The sequence below is a fragment of the Leguminivora glycinivorella genome, chromosome 19, assembly GCF_023078275.1.
Source record: "Leguminivora glycinivorella isolate SPB_JAAS2020 chromosome 19, LegGlyc_1.1, whole genome shotgun sequence".
Classification (NCBI taxonomy): Eukaryota; Metazoa; Arthropoda; class Insecta; order Lepidoptera; family Tortricidae; genus Leguminivora; species Leguminivora glycinivorella.
Window position 1 is genome coordinate 14,903,966 of NC_062989.1, and position 23,648 is coordinate 14,927,613.

General features: G+C 38.6%; 1 protein-coding gene across 6 annotated transcripts in view; it reads right to left on the reverse strand.

Annotated features, from left to right (window-relative positions):
* Positions 1 to 23,648, reverse strand: part of LOC125236424 (rhomboid-related protein 2-like) — a 58,375-nt gene that overhangs the window by 15,422 nt on the left and 19,305 nt on the right. For 2 of the 6 annotated variants that reach the window (XM_048143223.1, XM_048143222.1), the window contains exon 3: positions 22,861 to 22,902. The exons of 2 other annotated variants lie outside the window; for them this stretch is intronic. In XM_048143223.1, coding sequence (XP_047999180.1) covers positions 22,861 to 22,902 — 42 coding nt within the window. Of the gene's footprint in view, positions 1 to 21,715; positions 21,758 to 22,860; positions 22,903 to 23,648 lie in introns of all 6 variants that reach the window. 2 more of the 6 variants (XM_048143221.1, XM_048143224.1) reach the window with 2 other exon arrangements.

Below are 23,648 nucleotides of genomic sequence, written 5' to 3' on the forward strand. Positions count from 1 at the left end.
ACAAGACACGTAGAGAATATTTTATTACATTTTACAAAAACCTCAGAAAATAAGAATTACAAAAGGCAGGACGAAGGTAAACGCGCCGTAGTATAAAAATAGCCATCGACAATGGAAATAGAGCACGCGTCGAGCGAGTGACAGGTAATTGTCAATTATCCGCAAGCGCCGCGATCGCGGGTGAATCAAACGGGAAGATTTGAAATTCGAATGAGAAGTTTCCATGGCGGCCATGTTTAGTCGAGATTTCAATTTGGAATGAGATAATTCAGCGGGGGCCATGTTTAGTTGCGATTTGAATTTAGAATGACAATTGACGGATGAATTAGACAGTTCCATTTTCAAATTTCAAACACGGATAAAATTTACACAGCGGATTTTTGGCGGTAATATTGAATTGCACACATTGTTTAATGTGTTCAGTTTATATTTTTTTTTGCAAAGTTAATCCGTATATTTAACGAGATTTTAAGGGTCACGAACACACAAACACGAGGATAGGGGGGAAAGAGGAGGAAAACACATAAAGTTTTTGTTAGTTACATGCATTATAATATTGTTAGTTAAATAATGATGCACATTGTTAGTTAGTCTTATTTACAGCAGGTTATATTTTCCAATAATATTTGTGTAGTAGACATTTAACTAATCCTAAGTTTAACTGCTAGAGGAAACACTAGTCAAATAAAAAAAATGTCTACCTACTCCTTCAAATATTGTTGGATTAAGAACTCTAATTTTGTCATATAACAGATAGATTTCAAAGCCTACCTAAATACCTACACAAATAATGTGCACGACATTTGGAAGTATACAACTGAATAAAATACAACAGGGGTGCCAAACCAGCGGTCGTATGATGGTCGTGTTTGTGTCACTTGTCATATCATGCGTCCCTTTCTCACTTACTTACTTGTTAGAACGTGACAGACAACGTGACAGATATCAGGTGACAAATGATAAATAGCCGTCCATATTAGCCCAGCCGGTCTATCATGCTTCCAATTTTATCACTTATCCACGCGGATAAGACAACTGTCACTCTCACACTGACATACTTGCCAAAGCGTGACGGATGCTTTATCCACGTGGATAAGTGATAAAATTGGAAGCATGATACGCCGGCTGCAAGTATGCAAGCATGGTCGCGCGATAAATGATAAAACATCAGGCCGTCCCTGTAGGCTGTAGCACTATTTGTAAGGGCGATAGGGACGGCCTGATGTTTTATCATTTATCGCGCGACCATGCATGCCTGCCCGAAGTAATACAAGATTGTGACCTCATTGACAAAATCAGAGTTTCTAATTCTAATACTAACGTGAAAGATGAAACCAGTGTTGCAAGCAATGCAGGCATGCATTCAATGTACATTCCTGATCTAAAATATATGTATATATTTTTTAAGTGGCCTAATCGTAGTTTGAGGGCTTACCGCTAACACCGATGACTTACGGCTCAGCCACGACATTGGTCTAAGCGCGACAGCGGAGAGCGGCGGCCATACATTGGAGCGAGACACAGCGATGGGACTTTTCATTCGCACGTATGGCTGCCGCTCACCGCTGCCGCGCTTAGACCAATGTCGTGGCCGGGCCGTTAAAGTGTAAGGCCAGAGTGGACGCTTAGAGTCGAGCGTGCAGCGGGGCGACTCAGGACACTTGCATGAGCTTCAATTGTTTGACATTCACGCCGCACGCCCGCCCCGCTGCACATCCGATATAAGCGTCCACTCTGGCCTTACACTAACGGCTCAGCCACGACATTGGTCTAAGCGCGACAGCGGTGAGCGGCAGCCATACGTGCGAATGAAAAGTCCCATCGCTGTGTCTCGTTCCAATGTATGGCCGCCGCTCACCGCTGCCGCGCTTAGACCAATGTCGTGGCTGAGCCGTAACGGCCCGGCCACGACATTGGTCTAAGCGCGACAGCGGTGAGCGGCGGCCATACATTGGAGCGTCGCGCTTAGACCAATGTCGTGGCTGAGCCGTAAAGTTCGCAAATTGTGAGCGTTTTTGTCTGGCACTCTTAATTTTCTTAAGCCGGGGTTACATTAGAGCCACGCCGCGTGTCGCAACGCGTGGGATTGTATTCGGTTATACGGCCGCTCGGCGACACGGAGGACTGAGCTAATGTAACCACGTTCATACAAAATGTATGTAGAAGATTGCGTTGCAACACGCGGCGTGGCTCTAATGTAACCCCGGCTTTAATAAAGTGTTCTGCGGTAGCCTCTATAGCCATAGACGGCATAGATGTCTCGTGGGTTTTGCCCGTTCATAAGTAGCTGTCTCGGCATTTGAACTGGTTTAACTAGTGGCCAGTCATCGTGGGATACCCGCTCTTATGTAAATGAGAGAGGCTAAACATTGGTAAGGTATTTCCTAATAAAACCACAAAAAATGAGTAGGTATTTGAGAACAATATCAAAAGGTGTAGTGTAATACTAAAAACATATCAGTGGTTATTTTGTAATGACTGCCGATTGAAAAGTTCTTAAATATAATCTCAGGAAGTAAAGTTAGTTTTTTTTTCATATGCACATACAAACATCTCTTCTCCATACTCGTTAATATAGCAACATTTTCACTGTACAGTCAGCCTAAAATATCGATACAGGCATGGCCAAAAATACATACATTTTTGGCGCTTTGTCAATATTTTAGCCCTTGACTTGTATGACCCGCAACCTTGACTCTTGACACTGCACATGCGATGATAGGATAGGACAATGACTACATACAATGAGGCAATGATAACTATCAACAAATTGTTTCGATATGTTCCTCGATGAAGATGAATGGTTACGATATGTACATTTTCAATATTATACTCGGTAAAATAATGACTGGGCCAAAGTTGAATTTTTTTGGCATTTTATCCTTGTTGTAATTGTAGGCCTCGAATGTTCGGCCCGTAACCTTGACTCTTGACACTGCACATGCGATGACAGGACAATGGTTACAATGAGGCAATGACAACTGTCAACAAATTGTTTCGAGATGCTCGTGGATGAAGATGGATAATTGATTTTTATTAAGCAGAAACGTCTGCTAACGATTCTAAACATTTTTATATTAAAGGAAAAAATGGAAAAATTTACGCTTCCGGCGGGACTTGAACCCGCACCATTTTTGCAATCCGTGCAATGCTCTTACCAATTGAGCTACGGAAGCCACGCCGGACTTCGCAAATCTTTCCATGTGTACAAAAGGAAAGGCATGGAAAGATTTGCGAAGTCCGGCGTGGCTTCCGTAGCTCAATTGGTAAGAGCATTGCACGGATTGCAAAAATGGTGCGGGTTCAAGTCCCGCCGGAAGCGTAAATTTTTCCATTTTTTCCTTTAATATAAAAATGGATAATTGAGTTATATTCTATGCTCCGTTTATTTATTTTGGTGAAATAGATGTTTTATTGAACAGTGTTGTATGTACTAGTACTGATAAGCCGTCGGAAAGAACCCAAAACTACATTTTTTACATAATTTTGCATGGGGATCGAAATGTTTCGTAGCCTAACTGACAGTTTTCTTAATTTATAATTATTTTTATTTAAGTGTCGTCCTAGTACGTATCCAGCGTTTTTTCAAACTTTCCGTAAGTTGCACATCTGTAGTTTTTGTGGTAGTACTATAATTAATGACCGGATGTAACGAAAAATCGAAACGTATGGAGAGCCAGGGGAGAGGCCTTTGCCCAGCAGTAGGACACTCCAATAGGCTAAAGAAAAAAAACTATAATAATTATGTTCAAAGCAAAAGGGAATCGAATTCTTTATTACTACGGTTGCGTCTAGAGTGGGTATAGGTATTAGACGCAGTTACCTCTATGCGTGAACTAGTAATAGGCACAGTTACCCTTATAATCTCTACAATGCGAGCTTATCCCCTAATGCGAGCTTATCCTGCTAACTTAAGGTTGTCTAGAAGAGAGCTTCTTCTGCTTACAGAGATAAGACCGTCTGCTACCTTTATGGCTATTCTAAATCTAATTCTCTCATTATTTTTCATCCAAATATATTATTTTTAAATCTGTTATCTTCGTGGTGCAATCATTTTAGCTGACTTTCGGTAAATATACAAATATTACATTAAATACCTTATACAAATATAAAAACTGGTTTTTCTTTACACATTTGAGCCGCCTAAAGCAGTATTTATTCAAGATACAAACTATTTACTTAGCTCAGTGAATGTTTGACAACAAACCATTGTGTTTAGAGAGATGACAGTAAGGTCATTCGGCAGTGTGTAGACTGTGTAGATTTACATAAAACGCGGGCTGAATTAATGCATATTTATTTTAACTTTGATGATGTGATAATGACGATGATAATATAACTGTCCCTAGAGATATATATGTTTGCATAAATCGTTTGAAATATGCGATATCTTCGTATTATTATGTATTTACTGTATAAGTATATTAAGTATATCTGTAGGAAAACGTCAATATTGTCGGCTAGTCCTACATATACCTCGTAGCTCCATTTCAAGGATTTTACCGATTTCTTCCTTAGCAACCTAATGTCCTAGGAAGATTTACAAAGTTTGCGACTTTAACCCTTTTCCAGGCACGTGACGTATATCATAGTGATGTTCTGGCGATAGATATTAAGGCGAGTCACTTCTTGAAAAGTGCCATGTGGTCGATGAAATGTAGGTACCTACTTTGCGTACCGAAGTGAGAGAATGTCATAAATCCTCACACATGATGCATATTATTATTCATATATAATAATGACATTGCCGCTCAAATGCCATGCAGTGTTTGTCACAGTTTACAGAATGAAGTACCACGAAATAAAAATATGATCAGACATATAAACATACCGAACCACTCTTTCACCTGTCTAATAATCCTAAGCACTTTACTAGACGTATTCTCTTCACACAACGCTTCCCTACTGTCATCACCATTTTTGCACTTAACCCACATCTATACAACATAGCACTATCTCTACAAACACATTAAAAATCAATTACACAACTGTCAATTAGTATAGTAATTAAGTTTTGGTCGCTAGGGAGTAAAACAGGTGTTTTGCTGCGTGCTTGCGATGGCTAACTGATGGTTGCTAAGAAACTTAGAGCGTGGCCCGCGTTATGCCAGAGCGCGCATTCACAATGTTTTGTTTGTAAACAACCAATATTAGATTTTATCTCGATTCAATAAGGATCATGTATGTTGAATATTGTACAGGGTCAGTTCTGATGATATTTATTTTGTACTCGTTGACGATCACGAGTAAATTGAAGGCCGAAGGTAATGTTAGTGCTCGTCGTCAACCATGTGTATTAAACGGAAATGTATTTATTCATTTATTGCATTAATTTATTAGAAGGCTGCCAAGCTCATTAAGAGAATGTTACTTATTTTGAGCGAGTAGGTATGGCTACAGTTTGTGCTATCAATAAAGACGTGCTTCACACACTATAGTGTCTATGCATTCAAAACACTAGTTTTGAACGCATAGACATAGTCCAAATGCGTGCATTCTGTATACACATTTTTTAGCACATAGCCATTGCACACTCAGTCATTTTAATGTTCATCATATCATATCAGCCCTTTATCGCCCACTGCTGAGGATAGGCCTCTCTTCTAGTACCACTTCTTCTGATCCTGGGCTAGTCTCATCCAATTGTGACCCGCAATTTTCCGGATGACGTCGACCCATTGGGATGCCAGGCACTTCTTACATTTGTAAGCGGCCACTTTAATGTTAACATTCCAGAAATAAGTACTTATTCAGAAATAAGTGCCCGTGTGGTGACGGGTTAAGAATTTCACCACCCCCTTTCTTCCCGTGGGTGTCGTAGAAAGCGACTGTGGGATATGGGTTAAATTGTGGCGTAGGCGAGAGGCTGGCAACCTGTCACTGCAATGTCACAGTTTCGTTTTCTGTCAACCCCTTATTTGCCAAAAGTGGCACTGAAACTTGAGTAGTTTCATGTGCTCTGCCTACTCCTCAATGGAATACAGGCGTGATTGTATGTATGTATGTAAGTACTTATTTTAAAGGTCACACCAATTATGAAAACAGTTTTGCAAATTTTCCTACTAGATAATACCTAGAGGTAGATATTCTTACAATATCAAGATTAGTACATTGTTCTTCCTCATAATGAAGTATTATTATCCTTGTCCTCAAAGGTACCAATTAGTATCTTGATGCCACCAATTTCATTCCTTCTCTAAAGGTCCATAAGGCCTATTTTCTTGTAAAGTTATTTTTATTGTTGGTTCTATCTCGAGTGAAACGACCTCAAATTGCTCGGTTAACAGTTTAATGACTGACAAATTGCACCTTTGCTCTTTGACATGTCTTTTATTAGTTATTTCCAAAGTCAGTCCAAGGCAGTTCTGGGTATTTTAGGAATTTCCTTCCTTAGTTAAATATTTACTCCCTTATTCATAAACGTACAGTTATCAAGCCGATAAAGTTCGTTTGTCCTTTTCTATTACACCAGTACGTCGGAAAGGGACAAACGAACTTTATCGGCTTGATAATTTTAGAGTACGTTTATGAATAAGGGGGTTAGATTGTTATATAAACAACAGAGTCTTATGGTACCTCGATATTTGTAAGGAAACTATAGATCTAATTAATTTGGCTACAAGTTTACTAATGCTTTATGAATATTTGTTTCTCAATAAAATGGAAAATAGGGCCTTAAACCATGATTTCCTGATATTTAAGAATTATTTGATAGTGTAAACGTCACGGAAACTGCCATGTATGGAGAATGTGAACAGCGCCCTCAAACGGTTTCTTACTGAAACCAAAAATTACATACATTTTCTGTAATATGAATATAAAAAAATCGAGTAACGTATACCTACGTATTCTAAATCGTTAAAAACTCATAATATAGAGTCTGGATGTATAGGAATTTCCTTCATCAGTTTTTTTTAAATAGTTTGTATTATAACAGACCATACATGCATTTCGTCATACATATACAATCATGATTCAGAAGGGCTTTCCCAATGTAAATGTTACTTAATATTCTACGTGGATTTACCTTCCTTTTAAAGAGATACATACATACACATTTGATTGACACTGGTTTTAAAAGGAAATTGACAATTATTATAATCATCTAATTGAAATTTATCGCTAAAAAAAACGAAATAGATGAAATGTTTCTACTAAGGTATTCTCAAACCACCCTTAGCCAAGAATTTTATTACAACGCCATCTATGTGGCTTATCTTTAACTTACTAAACCAAGAGCTAACTCACACAATCCAGCGCATCTAACAGTTTTATACAGTAGCCGATAGGGCTGCGCTTACGCTATCGGATCGCATGATATACCTACTCGTAATTTAGATTCTGATGTAGTCTAAAGTTTTGAAAGAGCGTAATAGTTTTGAAAGAGCGTAGTATGGTCGTAAAATAATTACCTATTGAATATACAATGAATATATATGTAATGTAATAGTTCGGAACCTACGAAAATAAGTCTTGTGTTTATTTCCTTATAAGTTTTATTTTAGTGAATAATTAAAAATAAATCACTAATTTAGTCCTTCCTCTGCCTGAAACACAGGAACTATCCTAGCTCAGGCATTTGTATAAAACATCTCTTATATGTATAACAATTCTTAGCCTTTAAGAACAATCACTGTACAATTATGTTTTTATTAATAAATTATTTGTATTTGTATTTGTAGTTATTTGTTATACAAGAGTGCAAAGTTGTATTTTAACGCCGAGTTTTTCAATACACGAGAAGTAATAGTTATTTGTTATACAAGGGGGCAAAGTTGTATTTTAACGCCGAGTGTGGAATTGAAAAACGAGCAAGTGAAAGGATTCTATAGTTGAACCACGAGCGAAGCGAGTGGTTCGAGAATAGAATCCTGAACTTGCGAGTTTTTTAACACACGAGAAGTAAAATACATTTGCACCCGAGTGTAACACAAAACTTTTCCCCTCACTATAGCGAGGAAACTACAACGCAAAAAATGCGTTTATCACTGCTTCCAGTAGTTCCACAGGTGGTAAATCATCTTTATTACTAGATTCACCTACTTTTATCAATTTTAAAACAGTTAATTTGACTTTATTCAAGGTCAAATTACTTTACCCACTAGTGGATAAAATGCGTTTTTACCCGCTGGTATTAAAGGACAAAACACGTGTTTCCGAGCTAGTGAGGGGAAAAATACATTTGCACTCGTGTAACACAAAACTTTTCCCCTCACTATAGCGGGGAAAGTACAACGCAAAAAACGCGTTTATCACTGCTTCCAGTAGTTCCACAGGTGGTAAAACCTCTTCATCACTAGATTAACTCACTTTTATCAATTTTAAAGCAGAAATTTTGCCTCTATTCAAGGTCAAATTACTTTATCCACTAGTGGTTAAAATGCGTTTTTACCCGCTGGTATTAAAGGTGTTTCCGAGCTAGTGAGGGGAAAAAATATATGAATCTCGATAAAGAGTTACTACTTTAAAATATAAACCACTGAGAAAGTAAACGTACCGTTACTGTACGAGTACGGGCGTGGTGATTTGTGATAATAATGAAAACATAGGTTGTAAACAATATAGTGTTTTATTTTATGCGGGACAAGCGCGGATCCAGCTTCGTACCCAGGGGGGGGTCACGTGGTAAAGGCCCGGGGCCCTAGAGGGGGGGGGGGGTCACGTGGTCTATTTGTATGGCCAACTTAGGCTCCAGGGGGGGTCATGACCCCCATGACCCCCCCTGGATCCACGCATGATGCGGGACTCGGCACAGTCGGTAGGTACTGACGGTACCTATGAGGCTAGTTAGTTTTATTTTATGCGGGACTTGGCACAGTCGGTAGGTACTGACGGTACCTATGAGGCTAGTTAGTTTTATTTTATGCGGGACTTGGCACAGTCGGTAGGTACTGACGGTACCTATGAGGCTAGTTAGTTTTATTTTATGCGGGACTTGGCACAGTCGGTAGGTACTGACGGTACCTATGAGGCTAGTTAGTTTTTGACATGTTCCTTATTCAGAAGGAAAATGTCGTAAGGTTTGACAAAGTATCTTGCTTACATCATCCATTATTTACGTTTATGATGTTTTAAAGGATTTTCGGTCCGCTTACTATCTTAGTTACCTTACAAAATAATTTGCTTGTACAAAGGACCCAAAATTTGTTTATGACGTCGGTTGTTTACTTGTAGGGTTCCAAAATGAATAAAACTATGAGGTCTTGCAAATTTGTCCGGTTTTTAATTTTGGGGTAATATAAACATGCGTTTATTACTTAATGGTTTATTTACAACAGCCCGTTTTTTGATGTTTAGTCTAACGCCGTGGCTTGCGTGGGCGACGGTCGCGCGATGGTCGCGCGTCGGCGATGCGACGCATACGAAATCAAACCTTATCGATATGGAAGTATGGGACGCGACGGCGACGATCGCGCGACGGTCGCGCGACCGTCGCCCACGCAAGACACGGCGTAAGATACGCCGGCAAATGTCTGCACTACATGAGAATAACCTGAATAACTAGAGGATTTACTGGAGATGGTTTAATAGAAGTGCCATCCTGCTGTTTTTTGTGCAATAAGGTCCTTTTTATCAGAATTTTAGATGATTAAGACCTTATTTCATACGGACCCTTTAGGACGGAAAGTCACAGGTAGGCAGCATATTATGGAAATCATTGGGTTATCCAGCCATCGCGTAGATAAGACTGTCAATAAGCGTAGAACAGGTTTGTACGCATGCCAACGGGAAAACTAAATGATTTACCGTGTGAATTGTTCAATGACGTGGCTAGGACTAAATTCCATCTACGAGGAAATTAAGTAAGATGTTCTATAAATATACACTAAGTTATATTTCTTATACGAGATAGAAAAATATCAGAGACAAATAAAAGGTAAATACAAAAGTCAAGAAAATACCTAAATACTTGAACTATTGGTAGAACCGAACCAGGTATGGAAATTTTGTAAATCTATTTGCAACTTTACTTTTTGATCTTGATTTGATGTGCCGTAGTATGTAATTAAATTACCTAATAGGTTCCTTATGGTTATGGTAATGGGCTCCGATTTCCGCACTTATTAGCCTCTATAGGTAGGTTCTACTAATTAAAAAAGGTTTTAGGTATGTACACTGTAAACACATACCCCCTTATTCTTTTTTTTTAAATTATAAATGGGCTTACTCTTGGCCACAGATAAACGTTCATTGAAGTTATCAAGCTGATAAAGTTCATTTGTCCCTTTCCGACGTATTAGTGTAATAGAAAGGGACAAACGAACTTTAACGACTTGATAACTTTAGTGAACGTTTATGAATAAGGGAGATAGACTAGGAACTAGGAAAAACCTACAATCTATACCGTGGGATTGCAAGCAATGTTTACAGATGCGTAAACCATGTTTGACTTATTACACCCACGCACTGTTCCTAACTCGTACCACTAAGTCTACAAATGAAAGCATCTTTAAATGCTATAATTAACACCTAAGTACAAACACCTACACTTTGGACGTTTTTTAAACTTTATCGCAAAAGCCATAAGGTCAAAAGGTAAATTAGCTGCTATAACAATGTCCTACGAGACCGACATGAAAACTGTAATATTGACATCTAAATTATGATCATAATTACATACAATCATACATACAATCACGCCTGTATCCCATAAAGGGGTAGGCAGAACACATGAAACTACTAAAGCTTCAGTGCCACTCTTGGCAAATAAGGGGTTGAAAGAAAACGAAACTGTGACATTACAGTGACAGGTTGCCAGCCTCCCGCCTACGCCACAATTTAACCCATAAGTATCCCATAATGATCATAATTGATCAGACCTTTCCCCTTATTCATAAACGTACACTAAAGTTATCAAGCCGATAAAGTTCGTTTGTCCCTTTCCGAGGTATCGGTGTGATAAAAAAGGACAAACGAACTTTATCGGCTTGATAACTTTAGAGAACGTTTATGAATAAGGGGGTTAGTGTATAATAGTTTTCCATTGTATTTTCTCGGACAAAAATCGTATATATGTTGTGCTAATTCGGTCAACGGTAGTGGGTAATTCGTTTACTGAGACTGATTGAAATAGCGTGACACGCTCGTGAGTTTCCGTGATAATATGAAGGAAACATTTCGCACTACCCTTCTACATCATGAAAATGACACCTCAAAAAATTGAAATGAGTACTAATTATAAATAAGAACTACAAATGCCTAAGAGTCGATGACTCCACTCTAAAAGCAACTTCTATACGTACTAATAATAGCCTAGGTATTTGTATTCACTTCATTCGAAGTATCAAGAGTGTTTAGTGCTATCTGGATTGGTCTAAATACATTCCACTTTGGCTCATCATCACTATGATGAAACTTTTATCAACGGTGTGTGCGGATTAGATAACCGCTTAATGCATTTACTGACAGGGGTGTGGTCTATGTATAGTTTGTATTCTTAGATATTTAAATAAAAGTAAACAAAATACATGTCATATGACTGACTATTACTGCCTAGGTATTATATTATTGCCTATTCTAACATATGGCTAGTTTAAGTTCTAAGCTACTGTATGGACAATTACTCACATCTCGGGGTCTGACTAGCTCCGTCGGTCCCGTTATAGTCCCAAACTGGCTAGGTGGGGACTTGGGACTTCAGCAACTTAGATCCGAGGTGTATTGTCATGAAGTAATGATGCACGACATATTACTACTGCCTAGGTATTCTAACATATGGCTAGTTTAAATTCTAAGCTACTGTATGGACAATTACCCACATCTCGGGGTCTGACTAGACTAGCTCCGTCAGTCCCGCTATAAGTGCAAGCTGGCTAAGTGGGGACTTGGGACTTCTCGTACCGGAAGTGTAGTATAATGAAGTAATGATGCACACTATATATGACTGACTGTCTACTGACTAGGTATTCTAACATATGGCTAGTATATAGCTATAAGCTATTGTTACAATTACCCACATCTCGGGGTCTGACTAGACTAGCTCCGTCAGTCCCGCTATAAGTGCAAGCTGGCTGTGGGGACTTGGGACTTCTTGTACCGGAAGTGTAGTATAATGAAGTAATGATGCACGCTATATATGACTGACTGTCTACTGACTAGGTATTCTAACATATGGCTAGTATATAGCTATAAGCTATTGTTACAATTACCCACATCTCGGGGTCTGACTAGACTAGCTCCGTCAGTCCCGCTATAAGTGCAAGCTGGCTAAGTGGGGACTTGGGACTTCTTGGACCGGAGGTGTAGTATAATGAAGTAATGATGCACGGACTGACTGACTACTGACTAGGTATTCTAACATATGGCTAGTATAAGCTATAAGCTACTGTTACAATTTACCCACATCTCGGGGTCTGACTAGCTCCGTCGGTCCCGTTATAAGAGCGAGCCGTAACCCCCACACTGGCTAGGTGGGGACTTGGGACTTCAGCAATTTGGATCCGGGGTGACAGAAGGTATCTGAATCAAATTATATAGTAAAGTTTTACATTTTGTAAAGTTTTAAAACAAGGTGGAGAAAAGTTACACATCGATTAAGCTGATCTAGCTACTGGTTTATTAATAAGAGTTTTGAATGATTCACGGTTATTTTCATTAGACTTATATTGACCGGGATATAGACCGTGATTACCTTTTTGATTTTTGTCGAGCTCCCGATATTTCGACGCAGTTGCATGCATCATGATCACGGAAAACTGACGAAGGCGGGTGGATGTTAAAGTTGTATAGACAGCGCGCGATCTACCCTCCTTCGCGCGCGTCGGCTGCGTTCACTTTCAGCGTTACCACTGGTCGCGTTCACACTCGATGGTCTGTCCAAACACACTACACTCACAGTGTCACTACGTTTGTTCAATTCTGACTTCACCGGTTTTTTACACAAACAAATCACTGGATTCCATACATTAGATAGTTTGAAGCCATCCTCACGATTGAAATTTTTATATTTGTGAATCTCAATGGCTTCTCTTACCAATCTCGGTATGTAGTGGCGTTCCGTCGAAATTACCTTAGGACTATGCAACTCGATCCAATGATTTGCACCCGACTCAATGAGATGTTGAGCAATAGCAGACTTGCGAGTATCGTTCTTTTTGACTGCAGCAATGTGTTCTTTAATTCTGCAGACAATAGTGCGCTTGGTCTGCCCTATGTAAGAACTGCCACAACTGCACTCAACTTTGTACACACCAGGTTTTTCCAGAGGAAAATTGTCCTTAGGTGACCGCAAGAACTGTGCAATTTTCCTGTGTGGGGTGAAGATAGTTTTTACAGAGTAATTGTTTAGTATTTTAGAGATCTTATCTGTCACTCCCTTTACGTACGGCATAAACGCTGGTTGTCTCTCTACGCGATGAGTGAGGTGCTTGGGTTTTGCATCCCGTTTATTAACGTTAACTCGGTAACCATTTCTCCTCAGGACTCTCTGAACATGGTTCAACTCCTGTACAAGATGAGAGGAGTCACACAAAGCGTGTGCTCGATTGGTTAGTGATGTTACGACCGAGTTTAACTGTCTGGGATGATGGTGTGAGCTCGCATGCAAATAACGATCTGTATGCGTCGGTTTCCTATAGACAGAGTGTCCCAGCATGCCCTCGGCTCCAACCTTCAAGCTCACATCAAGAAATGCAATACCCCTATCTTTTTCCATTTCCAATGTGAACGACATGGATCGATGCACGCTGTTCAGGTGTCGTAACAACAGATCAGCTTCCTCCTTGCTACCCTTTATTACGCAGAACACGTCATCCACGTACCTCTTCCAAATTTTAAAAGGTAATCACGGTCTATATCCCGGTCAATATAAGTCTAATGGTTTATTAATACCAGAGGATCGAGTATTACAGAGAGTTACTGTCAAAGTAAAAAGTGTAATCACAGTGCATAGACTGCCATCTCGCGACACAAGCTTAAAACTTTTGAACCTCAGTTTTGACAATTTGGCCTCTATTCTTAGCCTCATATGTGTTTAAACGTCAAATGATAATATTAACGTCATCTAGCCGAGCATCCGCCAATGGTGTAACGCCATCTAGGCCTCCGTGCCTTTTTCTTTATGGTTCTGAGGTTGTACGTTTTCTTAGACTTTATCTGTCTATACGGAGTTACATATGTCTCTCAACGTGTGCGCATTGAACTATGCGTATTGCGCAAACGTGCGTTCAGCGACGATGATGAAGTCTTTTTTATACTGAGCGATTTTTGGTCAGCTATAACCGATTCTGCGTCGACAGGTTTGGGGAGACCCTAATTGTATCAACATGAACAATACGTATGTAAAATAAAGTTTTACCCACGTCTCGATGTGTCTACGGAATTCCTTGATACATTTTCATTTTCTTGGATTTTGCTCATGAGGTATGACGGCCGGAGTCCTATGAAGTATGATATAAACAATATGACTTTAATGGTCATTTTCAGAATTTCGGACCCCCCAATTAGCGTAAGTTGTTAACAAAAGTTAACTCACTGTCAGTTTTGTGACGATAATTAAGCATGAAATTTCAATAAAAATCTTGTTTTTGTGTTAATTACATAAACTATAAGCGATAGGTCATCTACATTCAGAATGTGAAAAAAGTAAATTTTTAGACAGATTTTGTGCTTAATTGTCGTCACAAAACTGACAGCGAGTTAATTTTTGTTAACAACTTACGCTAATTGGGGGCGCCCAAATTTCTGAAAATGCCCTAATACATTTATTTTAGAAGAATTAGCTACTGTCAGTAAATACATCAATATTCTGTATTTCCGAAAATTAAATTTCTTTCTTCTTTCAAAAAAATACCTTAACATCGTCGACTCTAATATATACTATTATTATATATTACATACAGAATGCACAAGCTATACCTAAATACCCTATACTGTTAATAACTATAACGTCTATAACTATATATACAAGGTGAGGCCAACTTGATAAAATATGATAAGGGATAAGATAGTAACTACATATCCCTTTTTGCTCTTTACAAACATAATCCTAACCTACATTACATGACGCGAGTCAAAATTCGTGTTTTCGGCACACTAAGGCGTATTGCGAACTTATTTGCATTTAAAGCCTGTCACGCAACGGGTACGTGGGCATTTTCAGAATTTGGTTATTGGAATTGCTTGACCAGTCCATCTCATTGGTGAACGACCATGCGATCTTTTGCCTTGGGCATGTACAACCACACATTGCAATTGCCTTATTGGAAAACCATTTAAACTTCCTAGTTTCTATACACATTAAATATTACCGTAAATGTAGGCATTTTCAGAATTCTGGACCCCCAATTAGCGTAAGTTGTTAACAAAAATTAACCCACTGTCAGTTTTGTGACGATACTTAACCATGAAATTTCAATAAATATGTAATTTTGTGTTAGTTAAATAAACTTTAAGCGATAGATACATTCAGAATGTGAAAAAAGTAAATTTTTAGACATATTTCATTCTTAATTGTCGTCACAAAACTGACAGTGAGTTAATTTTCGTTAACGACTTACGCTAATTTGGGGTCCGAAATTCTGAAAATGCCCTTAAAAACCACCGAACAAGATGTTGACGACCGGCGCTTGACACCTATTATATATTTAGAGCCTTAGGGGAACTACCTAAGTAATGACGATATGACTCCGATTTCACAACGATTGTTTTAGTTGGGTGGGATATGTTGGGGTATCTTTGTGGTGCAACAGCTGACAAGCCCCGCCCAGCCGTGACTAATGTAGGTCGCCTGATAGGTATTGGCTATCCAGACATTTTAGTCATCCTCACCATTGCGATACTTATTAGGTTGTGTCACTTATAGATGACATGCTGTCAAATTTATGCTTTGATGAAAAGTAAAATAAAACATATGTCAGCTATCAATTTAGTACAAATATTTGTATTAACGTAAATTATTGAATGATAGAATTATTGAAATTATTTGAATGTGTCTAATTGTATTGATTTACTTTTGCTTATTCCATTAAATATGCGCCGTGTCTTGCGTGGGCGACGGTCCCAAGATTTGGCGTAGGCACTAGTTTTTACGAAAGCGACTGCCATCTGACCTTCCAACCCGAAGGGTAAACTAGACCTTATTGCAATTAGTCCGGTTTCCTCACGATGTTTTCCTTCACCGAAAAGCGACTGGCAAATATCAAATGACATTTCGCACATAAATTCCGAAAAATTCATTGGTGCGAGCCGGGGTTCGAACCCGCGACCTCCGGAACGAAAGTCGCACGTACTTACCGCTAGGCTACCAGCGCTTCTACAGTCGTCGTACCTTGAACTATGGGACACAATTACTATAATTAAGCTTCGTTAATTTAATATTCGATCCATATAATTCGGACTTTGTAAACACAGATAACCTGAAATACGTTACAGACATATAACATTATGTCAGGATAAGCAGATAAGATATAATAGCTACAATGCATCGTTAAAGCCGGAAATTCTCAAGGTTGCTAATATCTAAAAAGTTATCAGGTCAAAAAAATGTTTGACATGAGGATTTGACAAGCCACATACGAGGGTCATGCCAAAAGAAGTTAGATACTCCATGGTCATTTGATTGATACTGGCCAGTTATACACCAATGTAAAGGTAGGTTATCTGCTTATAAATTTAAAACCGGCCAAGAGCGTGTCGGGCCACGCTCAGTGTAGGGTTCCGTAGTTTTCCGTATTTTTCTCAAAAACTACTGAACCTATCAAGTTCAAAACAATTTTCCTAGAAAGTATTTATAAAGTTCTACTTTTGTGATTTTTTTCATATTTTTTAAACATATGGTTCAAAAGTTAGAGGGGGGGGACGCACTTTTTTTTCCTTTAGGAGCGATTATTTCCGAAAATATTAATATTATCAAAAAACGATCTTAGTAAACCCTTATTCATTTTTAAATACCTATCCAACAATATATCAAACGTTGGGGTTGGAATGAAAAAAAAATATCAGCCCCCACTTTGCATGTAGGAGGGGTACCCTAATCAAACATTTTTTTCCAATTTTTATTTTTGCACTTTGTTGGCGTGATTGATATACATATTGGTACCAAATTTCAGCTTTCTAGTGCTTACGGTTACTGAGATTATCCGCGGACGGACGGACGGACGGACGGACGGACGGACGGACGGACGGACGGACGGACGGACGGACGGACAGACAGACAGACATGGCGAAACTATAAGGGTTCCTAGTTGACTACGGAACCCTAAAAATGGAACACTTGGAAATTCTTAGGATTCCTTTTTTAACTATTTTTTTTCCAAATAATTTTGGCGGGAATTTTCCGCAACAATGGAGCTTACTCGACGTGATTTTCGTGTTATGATTTATGATATATTATGACTTTAAAAAAGGTTTAACACCTCAAGAGTGTTTTGAACTTTTAGTCTCGACTTTTGGAGAGTCTGCGTGTTCACGTGCAACTGTTTTCAATTGGTTTGCTGAATTTAAAAGAGGACGGGAGAGCTTTGAAGATGAGGCGAAGACCGGACGGCCGCCAACCGCAGTCACTGAAGAAAATGTAAAGACTGTGGAAAAAAATATTCGTGCGAACCGACGAATTACATATGTAGAGCTCGAGCGTGAACTGGGCATTGGATCAGCAGCATTGCAAACTATAATTCATAGTAAACTATCTCTTCATAAGCGTTGTTCAAGATGGGTGCCGCACAAGCTCACCGATTTACAGAAAGACCGTCGCGTGGATTGGTGCAAATTTATGATAGATAAATTCGACGCAGGCGAGAACAAAAACGTATATGATATACTTACAGGTGACGAAACATGGCTATATAACTACGATCCCGAAACAAAGCGACAGTCCACAGTATGGTGTTTTGAAGATGAGCCGACGCCAACAAAATGTCGCCGAACCCGAAGCACACAAAAACAAATGGTTGCCTCATTTTTCTGCAAGACGGGACATATTGCTACAATAGTGCTAGAAGATCAAAAGACAGTTAATTCAGAATGGTATGTGACAGTTTGTGCCCCAAGAGTACTGTCAGCTTGGTGTGACAAGCGGCCGAAGTCAGGAACCCGGCACCTGCTCTGGCACCACGACAACGCTGCCCCGCACACTTCCGCTAGAACACTTGACTATTTCAGCTCAAAAAACGTGACTATTCTGCCCCACCCCCATATTCCCCTGACCTAGCCCCCTGTGATTTTTATCTTTTTCCTAAAATTAAAGAAAAATTAAAAGGAAGGCGATTTGAGAACAAAGAAGATGCGTTGGCTGCGTATAATTACGAAATTTCTGAGGTGTCTAAAGAAGAGTGGTCATCGGTATTTTCTAAGTGGTTTAGACGGATGAAAACGTGTATACGTGTTCACGGTGAATACTTCGAAAAAATATATAGCTGTAATAAAGAATAAAGTATGTAAATTTTGAGTATCTAATTTCTTTTGGCATGACCCTCGTATATGTGGCATATTCAATTTAAAAGGTAGGTACTCATTATAGGTTATCAATAATGATGATGATGATTAATCTTTATTTCTGCAACCAACAATGTGGTACCTTTTTATTGAGAACATCACACAAAAGAAATAGGTGTACTCATACTCATTTATTTATAATATTGTTACATATTACACGTCAAAATTTATTTACATGATTATTACATGGTGTATTTTAATTAATAATATATTAGTAGTAATTGGTAGTAATTTAACGACCAGTCTGGCCTAGCGCGTACCCTTGCCTGCTTCGCCGCGGTCCCGGGTTCGAATCCCGGTAAGGGCATTTATTTGTGTGATGAGCACAGATACCTATTTGTTCCTGAGTCATGGATGTTTTCTATGTATAAAGTATTTGTATATTATATTATCGTTGCTGAGTACCTGCAACACAAGCCTTCTTGAGCTTACTTTGGGACTCGTGTAAGAATATCCTATATTTATTTATTAATTATAGTTAAAAATGTCAAAATATGTCAATACACCTATCTACCTATGTGTATACCTCCGTCCAGAGATAGGTATTCTGAAATCGTATGTCAAATACGTGCACAGGTGCAGAGTATCTAAGTATCTAACAAAAGAAGTACACCATATGGTAACCTTTTACCAAGAAAATCGGTTATCGTAAGGTCAATGTTACCAATTATTTCGCCTCTGGTTAAAGTCACGTACGGATATATATCTAGCAATAATAATGCTTTGTGACTGGAATATCTTATGGGGATACTCGTTTTGATGATATTTGTAGATAGTTGTTCTAGTGAGGCTAATTAACTAGGTTTAGGACTCATTCTCCTTGCGTTATCCCGGCATTTGCCGCTGCTCAGGGGAGCCTGGAGTCCGCTGTGACAACTAATCCCTTAATTTGGCGTAGGCGCTAGTTTTATGAAAGCGACTGCCATCTGACCTTCCAACCCAAAGGGTAACTAGGCTTTATTGGAATTAGTCCGGTTTCCGCACGGTGTTTTCCTTCACCGAAAAGCGACTGGGCAAATATCAAATGATATTTCGCACATAAGTTCCGAAAAACTCATTGGTACGAGCCGGGGTTCGAACCAGCGACCTCCGGATTGAAAGTCGCACGCTCTTACCGCTAGGCCACCTAGGTTTCGGACTACATAAATATTCTGTGGTTTAGGTACATTATCTAAGACTACTTAATTGAAAGGGCGTAAGGGAATTCGAATACAGGAAAGGATAATGTCATATTAGTGTGCCTTTATGTCTTATGTGCAATGCAAGACTTTTAACTTTTACCTAAATCTCTCTGAAAATTATTGTTTGATCTTTCCAAATATTGCTCATCAGATTTTTGGCATATTTTAGACTTAAATTACTGTAATTGGTACACTAAAACGACATACAACTGAAAATAAATGAAAGTGAATCATGAATGAATTTAGAAGGGTTTTTTATGTTGGATGATCCAACATAAAAAACTCCCGCTTAAACATTATCAAAATGTAGCATAATTACCTGCTTGCAACGAATATGGCAGATATCACATATTTCATATAACAATGTATGCAACCAGCAACATTATTCTTGCTGTTTGTCCATACAGTCGTAAACGTATAGTAGTCATTATATAAGTTATAAAACAAACCGGTATAAGTAACAACGTAAGGAAGTAACTATGTAGTACCTAATATGCAAATTAAATTGGTAACGTGCTTATTACGCATACATAATTCAATATCTTCGCAAAAATCTGGGTACCTAGCTACCTACCTATATACAGACAGTCAACAACACAGCTGTGAACACAGACAAGTGGCAAAAATATGTATACACACCGTAATGTACAGTCAACCAATTGGAACCCTAGGCCACTCTACGACCATGTCAAAATGACAAGCAGTACGAGATTTCTTACAATCTGATTTATAACGTCACTGTGACATAGTTCTATAGTGGCCTAGGGTTCCAATTGGTTGAATGTACACGTACAGACAATAAAGTTCTGAATACATATTTTTGGCATTTTGTATTCACTTCTGTGTTGTTGACAGTACTATAGTACCTAGTTACCTACATATTATACAATTGTACACAATGAAGGAGACAAGATAAAAAACCGGCCAAGAGCGTGTCGGGCCACGCTCAGTGTAGGGTTCCGTAGTTTTCCTTATTTTTCTCAAAAACTACTGAACCTATCAAGTTCAAAACAATTTTCCTAGAAAGTCTTTATAAAGTTCTACTTTTGTGATTTTTTTCATATTTTTTAAACCTATGGTTCAAAAGTTAGAGGGGGGGGGACGCACTTTTTTTTCCTTTAGGAGCGATTATTTCCGAAAATATAAATATTATCAAAAAACGATCTTAGTAAACCCTTATTCATTTTTAAATACCTATCCAACAATATATCACACGTTGGGGTTGGAATGAAAAAAAATATCAGCCCCCACTTTACATGTAGGGGGGGTACCCTAATAAAACATTTTTTTCCATTTTTTATTTTTGCACTTTGTTGGCGTGATTAGTATACATATTGGTACCAAATTTCAGCTTTCTAGTGCTAACGGTTACTGAGATTATCCGCGGACGGACGGACGGACGGACGGACAGACAGACATGGCGAAACTATAAGGGTTCCTAGTTGACTACGGAACCCTAAAAAACGTATTGTTTTTCTTGTTGACCTTACCCAATAATTTATACGGACTGGTCATTCCAATCGAGTTATTGACCTCATCTGCAATGATAATTATCATGGGGATTACCCGGTAGTAAAAAAATGCCAATCCCAACCTATAATGCCATTTCCAATGGAACGGCATACATGTCATTTCTATAGAGAATATTTAATTCATTGAATGTAAAAACGATTGTATTTTGGCTTCCGAGTTCAGACTCATAAGATGATGCCCATGACGAAAAAGCTCCGAACAGAAATTTCTTATTACGTGCGTTGGTACAATTACGTGAAAATTCGGATTCGGACGTCACAGACGCGTCTTCAGTTGTTCATCTACAAATTACTTCATTCATATATTGGCTACAACTTATGTACCTACCTACTTCTGCCCCTTTAGCACAACTCGCTTTGTCGCGAGTCCATACATCAAGCGCGATTTTAAGTATGGACTCCGACAAGGCAAGTTGTGCTAAAGCTTTAGCACAACTTAAAGGGGCTGGTTGTGTAGAGTTGAGAAGTTATTAACACAATGATGAGATGAAAATGAAGCGGCAATGATGATAGAGAACATGAAAACAAACACAAAGATGAACCAAAGCAAACAATAAACAAAAAACGGACCACGACGAGATTTCGGCACGTACAGGAATCCTGGCCCCATCCCTAGTGAACAAAATAGCTTTTAACACCTTGAGGACAAAGCAAAATGGAAAATGATAGCTGAGCAAAAAATTCTACAAGAGCATGTTTCAGATTTACATTTTTTGTACAACGCGTTGTATAAGTCCAAAATTGTGCTGAAGTTCAGTGAATTAGCACAGATACAAAAAAAACGTTACAGAAAAACACGTTTTCATTTTACTCAAACTTGCTAAGAGCAGAGACCGCTATGTTGGCATTGTTGGCCGAATTCCATGCAAATATTTACTAACACTCCATCAGTAGTAAGTATGCTATTCTCAAAGCTAAGGACGATCATAATTTCTCATTCACACTTGCAAGTTTCTTACAAGGGTGAAAGAGATGATATGAAATTGGTGTTTACTTAGGGACGATATTATATGTCTTAATTCTAAAATTTAAGAATGTAAAATTTCTCTTTCAACCTTGCAAGTTTTTAGCAAGAGCGAAAGAGATACTATGATATGATACTGTGTAGTTTGGTATGTAGTTTAATGTGTGTGGGTGTGGTGGGCTTCCCCATGGGCTGAGCCCAGACAATCACCGCAGACAAGGAATTATCTAACTGATGTCATTAATTCTGATTCATAAGTATCATATACATTTTAAACTAATTTATTTAGGTATACAAACTAAATACTGATAACAAAACACCGATTTGTGTAGACTTAGGTAAGTCATCAATTCAAGGATATGTGTATAAGTTTTACATGTTTATTGATAATAATATCTAATTAAGAATGTGTTGTGAGTGGACATATTAGGTCCTCTTAAGTTTTTTTTTTTTTAATTCATTAGGTATGCATCCATAAGTATTTCTGGTTTGCAAATTTGTAAAATGAACTAAAAAGAAATAAGGTCAGCAAATAGCGGTCTCAGCAAAAGCAGGTTTTTAAAAATGAACGTGTAACATAAAATAAAAACAAGAATTTGATTCCAAGTTGAAATTTTGACTTTGAAAAATACTTTTAAGTATTTGAAATTATGGATATTTTACCATGAGTGACAAAAATGAACATAAAACATGGTATCACCAAAAACCACATGAAAAAAGCCGGGACGAAATAAAAAAAAAAGAAAAGTACCGCCATCACGGGTGGAGTGATACTGGAGCCCAGGCCACCGTCCTAAACAGAATTAGTACTTATGTTAAACACGCTAGAGTACACAGTGCTGTTAATCGCATGCTATAATAAAGCATATACAGTGGATAAGACAGACAGTAAATTATTTTCCGAGGTATTACTCATTCCGTGAGTTGACGAAACCCCGCTTGCGGGGCTCTTGAGCCTTTTTTTTTCGGAGTGGGGAATGCGTTACGCACCGTCCCCCCAGCCGCGGGAACGCCTTGATGGGGGTGTGTGGGAATCCCTCCTTCGGCCCTCTCTCTTATCGAGAGGGAGGGAAAGAGGTTTACCCACTAAACCCCACTCCGGTGTTTCGCCCTCTGTGCCGTTCGCGAGTTCTTGAAGCAGCCTAACGTACAACTTTGGAATTTACTAAGGTATTTTTTTGGGCTTAAGGCATTGGTCCCACCGAGAGCGAGTAAGCGATAGAAATGAACAAAAGATAGTCGATCTAATAACCTAACCACAAAATTAAAATTTTGAAAAACCCCCGACCGCGACATTGTGGACCGATTTTCATGAAACATGGCTACACTGAGAGAAAATACAACCAGTTTTCATGTTCGTTCAACAAGTTTCTTGGTTAAAATAGCGACTACGTGCTCTTTGGTTCAAACAACAAGCTACTTGTCATTTGAATCGGCAATATATTTGAATCAACAAGTCGATATTATAAAAACAACCTGACACATATTGTTTTAAACATACGTTTGGCTGATTCAAACGGATAAACTGCAACACCTTAT